The sequence below is a fragment of the Pelodiscus sinensis genome, chromosome 5 (assembly GCF_052426305.1).
Source record: "Pelodiscus sinensis isolate ZL-2025 chromosome 5, ASM5242630v1, whole genome shotgun sequence".
NCBI classification, from domain to species: Eukaryota; Metazoa; Chordata; order Testudines; family Trionychidae; genus Pelodiscus; species Pelodiscus sinensis.
Window position 1 is genome coordinate 50,457,494 of NC_143056.1, and position 12,028 is coordinate 50,469,521.

At 37.6% G+C, this 12,028-nt stretch overlaps 1 protein-coding gene across 5 annotated transcripts in view; it reads right to left on the reverse strand.

Annotated features, from left to right (window-relative positions):
• Positions 1 to 232: 232 nt before the first annotated feature.
• Positions 233 to 12,028, reverse strand: part of ARHGAP5 (Rho GTPase activating protein 5) — an 80,508-nt gene continuing 68,712 nt past the window's right edge. For 4 of the 5 annotated variants that reach the window (XM_075926960.2, XM_006117658.5, XM_006117659.5 and 1 more), the window contains exon 8: positions 233 to 4,249. In XM_075926960.2, coding sequence (XP_075783075.2) covers positions 3,919 to 4,249 — 331 coding nt within the window. In that variant the 3' untranslated portion in view covers positions 233 to 3,918. Of the gene's footprint in view, positions 4,250 to 8,575; positions 9,082 to 12,028 lie in introns of those variants that run through there. The other variant, XM_075926961.2, reaches the window with a different exon arrangement.

Consider the following 12,028-nt stretch of genomic DNA (forward strand, 5'->3'; position numbering starts at 1 on the left):
ACTAGTCAATATTTAACATCCCTAGTTTCTATAGTCCAATTCCCTGTTGAACAGCTCAAATCACATTAAAAAAAATAAAGACTGAGACAGAATTTAGCTTATGTTTAACAAAGTTCTCAGATCATAAAGGATAAAAATATTTCAGGGAGTCTAAGCTTCTTCAGTGTAAGTGTGTATAAATCTTGATGAATCAATATACTACTAATGAAGATTTAACTATTGCATGCATCAATGCAAGGATAGAAGTTATCCTTTATTTGGCTTGCTTTTATAAACATTCAAGAAAACAAACAGCTTTTGAAGTTTTATAAGAAATGTAAAAAGAGATAGAAGAAAACTATTAATTTATAAAACATCTGTTACAGTCTGTAAAGACTTACTCCTAAATTTCACATTGGCATTTAATTGAAAGAGATGGGGTAATTTTGCCTTTAAAATTTTAATAGGCAACTAAACTGGACATTATACACAGTAAACATCTGAATGTTTTATTCATTGCATTCTTTATACAGAATAAGATTCACTGATACTTAATTCACTGCAATATTCTGTTGGTGGTGCAACACAGGATTACATTAATTATAAACAAAGAACAAAAATCTGAAATTTTAAAATGATTTATATATATATATATATTTCAGTTAACAAATAGCATCGCAATTACTGTATAAAAAAAAATCATCATGGAAGCTAAGGCCTACATCTTTTTAAATCTCCAATTAAACCTCTCTCTGTATATATTTATCAGAGATATTAGGAACAAAATTCCAGTACCTCAAAAATAAACAAGTATATGATAATTTGTAGCAACCACTAGTCAAAAAATGAAGAAAATATACAAGAAAAAAATGTTTCTCTTCAATGAAGTCAGAAATCTGTCACCTATTCACATTATGTTCAAAATCCATAAAGTTGTGTATATAATTTTAAAATAATCTGTAAAATATTACTTAACAAAATGCCACTTTTAAAACTCAGTATGTATGGATTTTTAAACATTTTCAAAGAAGAATCTATTGAAAGAACACATTTAAAACTATAAATTTTAGTAGCAAAACCTGCCAGAACAAAATACATAAAATACTAATCCCAGATAAAGTGTCAGTATGAGATGCTTAAGACAATGGAACATATGTTTTCATAATTATCAAGATACTGCTCTTATGATTACTATAAAAACACTCAAGTTTAAACATTTTAAAGCAATGCTGTTCATGGTTTGAATTTTCATTAAAATAATTATAGGAGACAATTTCATTAGCCAAACTACAGAAAATCTGTATGGAATGCCTTGCTTCCTTGCTTTAAAGCAATACTAAAGATTATCTATAAACTTTATTTTAAAATCGCAATGGTATAATTTTCTAGTATATTTTTGTTGCTATATATAGAGAACCATATAGTATTTTAATATTAAAAGAATACATACAAAATACTGATAATGTCACCAAGTAGGTGTCACATGCCAAGCTTCCCCCCACCCCCTCTTCTTTTTTAAAATGAACCTTTCAGTAAGTGCGGATGACAATTTCTAACCAGGCCAAATACAAGAGCAGCATTTTAACAACTCATTATGGAATAAGTGATGCAGTTACAGTAGAATACATGAAAAGTAGATATTGCAAACAATTTTGGATCTATAAGCAGCTTATTTTGAAATGGAGCTGTGGAAATGTATTTTAACATAAAGTAGATAATTCTGTAATCAAAGATGAATTCAACATCATGACCAACTAAACGTATACTTTCAATGCAAGAAGCAGAGTTAAAAATGAAAGTCACACCACAAAGACTGAAAATTGTTTTACCAGCTAGAACTTTTAAATATAGTTTTCTTTTTAGCCTACTTCCAATAGAAATAGTCAAGTTTGTTTCCTGTACAGTTTGATGCTTTATCTACACCATATATAGTAGAAAAATAAATTCTTTAGCAACCTAGAAAGTTTATAAAATTCTTGAAGTTTAATTTTCTTTGCTAAACATGCCAATGTTAGACTGACATCTATAAATAAAAGCTATGTAGACAACAGATGTAACGTAGAACAAGTTAATACTACAATTTACAGGACAGACTTTATTATTGTACTTTATCAATTCCTGTGTGCTTTGCAATAGGACTAGGGTGTTTTGTTGTTCTTGTTTGTTTTCTTAGAAAAGATAATTACTTGCAAGAATGCAACACAAATATCAGGATGATTTATAATGTACATGTACTTCAACAGCAGCCTTGTTTATGGTACATTTTAATCTAGAATGATAATTCTAGTCATAATTAGAAGTACAATACCTAGGACATAATTGGGAAAGGCAATTTTTATTTTAGGAAAATGGAATAAATCAAAAACTATTAAGAGCCTTAATTCTCAAAATCATCTATTTACTATACATAGAATACGATCTTAAAATCTCATTATGAATGAAGATTACAACAATGACCATCATGAAGGTTTTTTTAAAACTACACAAGATGTCCTAGCAGCTAACTGAACCAACTTTATTTTCAATTCTGGACCAAGGGGAAAAAAAATGGAGGCGCTATAATTTGAGCAGGAAAGAAAAAAATAATGTGAAACGTCTCCCAAATATTTTGTATTTATGGCCTCCCCTGAATTCTGCTATAACGTGTAGTCTTCTAAAATGGTTACCACCAATTAAATATTTTCTTAAAAAAATTAAAAAGCAGCATTCTTTTACAGCAAAATTGGTACCAATGTAAAAGAAAAAAGGTAAATTAAAATGGTGCAAAAACTCAATTTTGAATTTTTAGTACAACATACCACAGAAAAAAATATGAATACAAATTTGTGATTTTTATATATACACTCCAAAGAGGTTAACTGTCAGTACCCAAGTATTTATTGCTATATATTAGCAATGCATTTTTGTATATTTTTAAAGGGCCACATAAAAATAGATTTAAAGAATAGATTAAATTGAAGTCTTAGATTAAAACATTGTTTGGTTTCAGAATTTTACTATAACCAAGTTCATGTTTATGTATGAAAAGTTATATAGCCTTATATGAAAAAATGTCATGAACTATTTTCTACACACTAGATGCGTTCCCAAGTGGGAAAAATTAAAATATCTAAAATATATTAGATTAAGTTTACAAGACCATCAATGATCTTTTACACATGCAGCTGTTTACAGAATTAACAGTATTACAAAATGTTTAATTCAGTAATGGAACATAAGGAATAAGTAGGAGACATCAAAATTTTGCACAATATTTGAAACTCACTTTTACAACAAGCATGTCCTTGGTATTGTGCTGAAATAATAAACAAGTTTAACCACCCCTCAACAAACTGTCCACAGGTTTACTGAAAAGTAAAGATGGAAGGTGCAAGATTGTAATCTTTTCAACAGTGCATTTTGCATTTTTCAAAAACATCCCAAGCATACTATACCAAAAGTAGCTAGGAGGTTACAAAATAAAGTATAGCTGGGCTTCAGTCGTTAACACAGAATGCCTGAATGTGAATAACGCTGACAAAAATAGCACATTAAATAACAAAAACAGCCATAAAGCAGGCTGTAAGCACTGAACGTATCATACATGTGATCTTTTAAATCATTAAATTTCTATAGAAAAATTTTATTCACAATATATTGTGACAAACTGCCACAGGAATGATATAGTGATTGCAATAAGGTTTCATGCAGCAGCAGCAGCAGCTTTGTACTTTATAGCTATTTTTGTTTTTAAAAATTAAACCTCTCCAGTCATGCTTATCACATAGTTTTGATCTGCAGTGTATATGAATGCAAAAATACAGTATGGGTTATAACAAAAATGTCCCAGTTTGTATGTGAATGATTTCTCATAAATATCAAGTACATTACAGTATCCTGAAACATGCACATCAAGATTCTTTTTCTGTCCAGTGCCAGGTTCCCTGCATCGTCTTCTATTTATATAATACCAAGAGGATCTGCTTGTAATTGTGGTTGTATCAGCTGAGGTTGCAATGGTGGTGGTAACTGAAGTGGCACCATTGGTTCCACCATCTGGACTGCATTAGATGTTGGTGGCTGACATGCTGCAGTGTTGGAGGTTTCTACAATCTCTCCATTGTAAAAGAAAAACTGGCACTGTTGAATAAAGGTCTCTATAACGGACTGGTGAATCTTGGTGGTAGACAGGAACTCTCTGTTTTCAAAATCAGGTCTCATCAAAGTTGGCCAGAAACAAATTGATAAATTATCAGCAGTCATAAGATTTGTTCTATTTTGCTGGCTAACCCTGAAATGAAAATAAATATTCAGAATACATTCAGAAAAAGCAATTAAAAATGATATGCAAGCATGTCCGATTTCAAATATTTTCATTAACAAAGTTATTACAAAAAATATATTTACAAATATATTAAAACAATAGGCTATATTCTTAGATCACTTACACTGATGCAAATCCAGAAATGAATAATTATTTAAGATTGACACAGCTAAAAGATAAAGACTATAGCTCAGTATTTTACTATTCAAATTTGAATCATAGCGAAAATTAAATTGCAAAAAAATTTAGAACATTTTGGATTAGTGACCATGAACTTTGTAGGTCCAGCAACTCAGAGGACTTTCTGCCCTGCAAGACAAAATCCATCACTCCAGCATAACATTTGACCTCTATTTTATGAGGGGTGGCTACAACAAATTCTGGAGTAGCGACAGCCTCCACAAGCCCTCCCTTAGCATTGCCCCTGCCTTTATGTCTCACTTTTAAACTATACATTACTTTGTCAAGCTCAGTGTTCTCATTTGTCTTCGATTTAATACTCTTCTTCAGCTGCTAAACTATGTTCTCAGTCCAGGGAAAGCCTTAGGCAAACCAGGATCCTGGGCAAACTTCTATTTTGACACACCTTTAGAGGTGGAGTGGGTCTGGATGGGTTCAGACTGTCAGCCCCACCACGAGTGGGAGTGGAGCTAACAGGCAGAGCCCCAGCATGCAGGGGCAGAGGAGGAGGAAGAGGTATGGGGAGGATTACAGCTCAAACACCAAATAAGAACCTTGTGACCCCTTAGTGTGAGAACCCCTATTCTAGGAGAAACAGACAACAGCATGCAGAGGAACATATGTTTAGTGATGTCTATATATCAAAAGAAAAAACCAAGTAAAGATTGAAATATTTCACTTCATTACAGTTTTTTCACATTAACCCAGTGATAATAGTGTCTGAAATTAAGCTGAGCTATTACGTAAATTCACTCCATCATCAATGCCCATCAAGATGCACAGGTTGAAGTTCAACATGTCTTCCATCACAGTCACTTTGTGGAACACATTGTTGAAAGCTAGATGATTCTAACATGTTATCACTAGCCAATGTGAAAAAGTACAAATAGAAATAAGACTAAATATTTTTTAAATGTTTCCAGTGAAAATAGCTGGGCAAGCTGTCAAAATGATTTTTGTGAAACTCAGAAGACACATTTTCACTCATTCATTTGGAATTGTTTGAGTATTCCCAATTTTATTTCATGAAATTTCAAAGCCCTATTTTTTTTTAAGTTTGTCTCAAAAAAATCCACTCCCAACTTGATGTTTCAGTATTATATTTTGACAGCTTTATTTAGTTCTGGTAGTCAAATTCAAGATGGTAAAAACACGTGTTGAACTTGGGAAATAGGAGAATCTGTAATATAAATGTGGTAATACAGAACTGTTGTTAGGTCAGTATTAGAGACTGGTGCGTACATTTTGCTTTTTTTCTTCTGTAAGATGGAAGCTGTTGAATGAAGGGTCATATATCAAGCTGAATCGAATAAAAAAGGCACCAATACATAGTGATTATCCTGAGAAATCCTCCAAACTGAGGGAAAAATTAACTGTTATGTACATTTCATATATTTATACAGACTTACTATAAACTGTAGAATCATTATCCTGAAAAGAAGAAACAAGACTAGTCTTCACAAAACAGTTCTGTGTTAACAGATCGACACACAAACCTTCTATACAAGGGAGCAAACATTAAGAGTTTTATTCTATGAAGGACCTTGTTTCTGCAAGCCTAGAAAAGCACTCTCAATTTTCACAGCTCATTTCTCTGATCATCACTATTATCTCCTTCAACATAGCTCTCCTTCTTCCTCTTCCTTCTTCCTCTTCCTCCTTCCTTCCTTCTTCCTCTTAGTCTGTGCCATATCCACCATTCTGAGACTTCCAGTCTATCCATATTAGTGACTCTTATGCTTTCAGTCAGCATACGTGGACAGCGTAGGCTACTGAAGCTTCAGGGGGAAGCTGTGTTAGTCTGTACAGGATAAACTTAAAAAACAACAAATGGTCTTATAGCACTTTATAGACAACATGTAGATGGTTTCATGAGCTTTCATGGGCACATCCCACTTCTTCAAATGACTGGAGTTTTGAGTTTAGGATGAGCAGACCCAAAATAAATAGGGGAGAAGGGATATGGGGGAAGAGGAAAAAAGGAAGGGGGTGGGAAACAAGAAGCAGAGAGTATGAAAATATCCAAGGGAAAAACAAGTAGTGAGAACTGGCAACCTATAAGCACCTAAAGATTGGATAGTTAAAAGAACCAGATAAGGATCCTAGGATAGCAATTATATAGGAAGGGTACTAATGCAAGAATATACACAAAGAGCTGTTGCTTCCTTCATTGACCGTTCAGCAATGCCCCCACTGCTATATATATTGGACAAACTGGACAGTCCCTACGGGAAAGAATCAATGGACACAAATCAGATATACGTAAAAGGAATATACAGAATGTTGGAGAACACTTCAATCTACCTAATCCAGTGGTCCCCACAGGGGCATTTGTGTGTGCCTGCCGAATCATCTGGGCCAGCCCTGCCCTAGGCGCACGATGCATGCGCAGTGCTGGCCCTGGGCGGCCCCGGCCATGCAGCACATGCACAGCACCGGCCCCAGGGCGCATAGGTGTCCCCTACCCTGGGCACATGGCATGTGCGTGGCACTGGTCCCTGCCCCCGGGCACGTGGCAGCCCCAAAAGGTTGGGGACCACTGATCTAATCACTCTTTAAAAGATCTCCAGGTGGCTGTCTTGTCACAAACCAATTCTACAAGCCAAATACAGAGAGGCGTGTTGGAATTACAATTCACCCACAAATTCAGTTCTCATACTGATAACCTCCTTAATTGAAATAATGGCTGGCTGGGACATTACCAACCTAACATTTAATGAAGGTGCCAGCAGCTCTGCCGTGTAGATTCTTGCATTAATACTTTTCCTATTTAATTGCTAGTCTATGATCCTTATCTGCTTCTTTTAACTATCCGATGCTTATTGGTTACCAGTTCTGCCTACTTGTTTTTCCCTTTGATATTTTCATACTCTCTGCTCCTTGTTTCCTGCCCCCTTCCTTTTTTCCACGTTCCCCCCTATTTATTTAGGGTCTGCACACCCTAAATGCAAAATGTCAGTTATCTGACAAAGGGGGCTGTGCCCACGAAAGCTCATGATACCATCTACATATTTTGTTAGTCTAGAAAGTGCTACCAGACCATTTGTTGTTTAAGTTTATCCTGTAGGCTAGTGAGTGGGCCCTCTGAATGGCCCTCCATCTCAGCGGCCCACAAAAATGTCATGATCGAGACAGTCTCCTGGGATAGGTTAGTTTTACTAATTGTGCTTATGTACCTAGCAATTGCAGACAGAGCACACAGCTCCCACAGGCCCACACCTTCACGTGCCCTTGCTTTATGTCACTTCAGTAATACTGGTAGGAAAAAACAACTTGGATGGAAGTAGGGATTTTAAGTAGTGGTTAATAAGCAAATTGACTAGTCCATGGAATTTCCACCAATTACTCCATTAGTCAATAAGGGGGTTAGCTCCTGGGGATGGTGTGAGCCAGCATTGACAAGTCCTGGCTCACACTGCCTCTAGGACCAGTGTGGCTCTGTTTTTTAAATGTAATAAGAGCCTCCAGGCTCTTACTACATTTAAAAAGCAGAGCCGAAGCGGTCTGGGACCTGGCACGAGCCAGGACTACTCAGTCCCAGCTCATACCATGTCCTCTGCTATGCTTGTGCATCCCCTGTGCTGCTCTCCCTCCCCCAAGCAGACAGTGCTGGGAGGAACCCACTTTTAAGCCAGTAGCCCCCAGCACTGGCTCCTGCTCCCCACCCCCTTGCTGCCTCAGATATAGAGACGGTGGGTGGGGAAGCGAGTAGTGTCTCAACTAGTCACATCTCTAGACAGAAACCAGTGGAATCTGATAATTCTGCATGTGGGCAACAGTAAACAAAATGTCTTTTGGGCCACACTTAGAACCTTGATGGGCTGCAGGTTTTGCCTACCACTGCTTCAAGTCTTTCTCCTCATCTTCTCTGTAAGTAACACCACACTTCCTTTGACTCTCTCATTGCAAGGTTTGCATAACCAAACATTAGCCATACCTCATCCCGTCTCCTGTTAGGTATTTTAATAAGCGTGATTGTTTCACTGTTAATCTCTTCTCCCCCTCTTCACTAGTCTTCTTTATTTGCCTGTCAAGTATTTTTTGTAAGCTCTTTGGGACAGTTTTTAAAATTACATACATACAAGTTTATAATAATATTTTATCAACTAGGTTAACTATTGATATTGCGCTGTATGTTCTTCTGTCTTTTGTACTATTTTTCAAACATATGGTTATACAGGTTTCCAAACATGAATATGGGATTTTGTCCTTTCAAGAGTGACAGAATTTAAGTATTCAAAGTATATAAAACTCCTAAAAAGCAGCACAGCTACATAACTAGTAAAGTATTAAAGATTGATACAACTAATGCTAAACAACATAGTTCATTAAACTAGTTAAAATTAATGTGTGCATTTTTAAAAAGAGATTATACACTTGGTTGACAAAGGCAATTCTGTTGACACAACACATCTGTAAGGTATCTGATTTAATATCACATGACATTCTGATTAAAGACTCAGTACTATACAAAAATCAATGTAGCACACATTTGTGGACTAAACACTGGTACATCCCAAAAATGAGTTGTAAATGAGGAATCATCACACAACATATTTTCTAGAGTCCTACATGGATCTGTTCTTGGCCCAATGATATTCAATATCTTTATCAATGATCTGGAAGAAAATAGAACATTGCTAGTCAGGTTTTCACATGACAAAATTGGTAGAATAGTAAACAATTTTAAGGAGAATTTGGTTCTACTGAGTAATCAGAATTGTATGATAAGATGGACTCATTTGAACCATTTTAATATTTGCAGAAATATAAAGTCATGCATCTATGAACAATGAATACAGATTATACTTTCAGAAAGGGGAAGGGAACCCTGAAGCTTAGAAACAAGTGCCTCAAAATAACTCAAAAGCATGAGTGCCCAGTGCAATGCTATGCGTAAGACAGCTAATGCCACTGGATGTATAATGAAGGGAATATCAAATAAAAGTAGGGAGAAGGTATTATATAGATGTATAAAGCACTGGTAAAACAAATACTGTTTCTAGTTCTGATTATCACAATTTTAAAACAACATTGACAAATTGGAAACGGTTCAGAAAACAGTTAAAAGAATAATTAGAGGTCTGGGAAACTTCTCTTCCTGAGAGAAAGTTAAGATGACTTGTTCAAAGTTTGTATGTATCTACACATGGGGAAAATGTGTCTTCAGTAGAGGGCTCTTTTTAATTCAACGGTCAAAGAATGTCCAATTATGAGAAATGGAAACTAGAGAGATTCAGACCAGAAAATATGGTGCAAAATTAAGTTTCAACTTTCAATTCAGTTTCTTTTTCTACAATATATGTTCTAGCTCAGGGACAGGGAAACCTATGGCCTGCCTTGATGGAGCCCATAAGACTCAGGCCTCCTCCATTCCACAATGGACAAGCTGACACCTGTGGCCCAGCCATGGGAAATGCCAAGGTTCATGGGCTGGATCAAGGCAAGCCATGAATCAAACGCCTGCCAGGAGAGAGAAGGCATGTGTGTTGCTATTTCCTCTTCCCCCAGGATAGGGGAATGGCAGCATAATGCTTCACGAAAATATGTTTTGAGGACCACATGGCCGCACGGCAAATGTCCCAGAGGGGAACTCCTTGGAGAAAAGATGTGGATGTTGCTATGGTCTTGTGAAATGATCGTTGTGATGAAATTGGTTAACCCTCGGAGCACTCCGCTATGGAGACTAGCAATCATTGTGACCACTGAAAAGATTTATGTAAAAAGCTAGTGCTTCGAGCACATCCTGGGTATGAAGAATAGCATCCTGCTGGGATGTGTGTGGTTTAGGGTAAAAGGATGGAACAACAATGGATTCACTGACATGGAAATTGGCACATGCCTTTGGTACAAAGGAAGGATGAAGCCGCCAAATCACATTGTCGTTATTGAACACAGTATATGATGGTATTGCCATGAGAGCTACCAGTTCGCTTACTCTGTGGACATTATGGCCAATAGAAAGACCACTTTGGTAGTCATCTTGGATAAAGAACAGGTAGCGACTGATTCAAATGCGAGTTGCGTAAAAGTATCCAGCACCATCTCAAGATCCCACATCGGTGGTGGTTCCCTGTGTGGTGAGTTGAGCTTGGACAAACTCCTGGATGAATCTCTTTGTGGTTCAGCGTGCAAATACTGAGAAGCAATCTATCGTGTGGCAAAAGGCAGTGATTGCTGCCAGATGAACTAAGAGAGGCCAGGGCTAAACCAGATTGCTTTAAGAAAAGAATATAGTCTATAATTTCACGTAACAGTACTGAGTACAGATTGAGTCATTTGTTGTTATGCCAGGACAGAAATCTGAACCATTTTTTAAGACTGGTGGAGCATGTGGTGTGCTTTCTGCTGTGCATCCTTAATGAAGTCTGAGCAGGACATTTCAGACTCTTGTAACCAACAAAAAGCCAAGCTATCAGGCGCAGAATGTGGGGCTGGGGATGTAACAGAGTCCCGCAGTTCTGAGCCAACAGATTGGTGCATTTGTTAAGGGGATAGTGTGGCTGGGGAGACATCCAAGAGTGATAGGGAAACCATGTCTGCCTGGCCCAGGAGGGGGCTATGAGTACTACTATCGCCCCATTTCTGTTGATCTTCGAAGATTCTTGGGATGAGAGGGGTTGGTGGGAACACAGAGTAGAGAGCCCCTCCAATTGAGGAAAAAGGTATCCCCTAGCAATCCCAGGCCCACGCCAGTCCTGGAGCAGTATTGTGAGCAATTGGCGTTCTTGTGGAAGGCAAAGAGGTCTATTTTGGGAAATCTGCAATAACGGAAGATAAGTTGAAGTACATGGTTATATAGCTCTCAATCACTGTCTAGTGCAAAGTGCTCAACACTTCTACTGTGGCATTGTTGACACCAGGTAGGTACGATGCCATCAATGTGACTTTGTTGCAGATGCACCAATTCCACTGGCATACCACTTAGGCGCACAGAGAACGGAACCAGTCACCTCCTTGACGATTTATATAACACATTATCATCTTGTCGGTAAGTATCCTGCCAATGGGTCGTAAATGCACATACGGAAGTGCTTGTATGCTCTGGCAACTGCTCTCAATTACAAAATATTTATATGGAGCGCTGTTTCTTTGGTAGACCATCAGTCCTGAGCACATGACCATCCAAGTGTGCACCCCATCCCAGGAGGGGTCTGTAGTCATCTGTACAGTGGTCTGATCTCAGTGGAAAAGGATCCCCACTAGTGGATTGTGTGGCTCAACCCACCACTTGAGGGAAGCGACTACACTAGGTGGAAGGGAGATGTGTTTGAGGACATTGTGCCTTGATGGGGCACATATAGAGGCTAGCCAATGTTGGAGGCACCAGAAATGTCGCCATGAATGATATAACTACATATGTTGTTGCTACCCGTAGCCCGCTAAGGCTCACAGAGGGGCTCTTCCCCTTCACCTACGCAAGTCCTCGAAGTCCTGGGTCTTGAGCCTGTAGTCAGAACAGAACCGGGGGTTGATAAAGTGGTTGCCCTCTTCAGGGTTGGCAGTCTCTAGTCATGGGCTCAAGCCAATGCTCAGGCTGAGCCAACAGCCGAACGCTATAAGGCT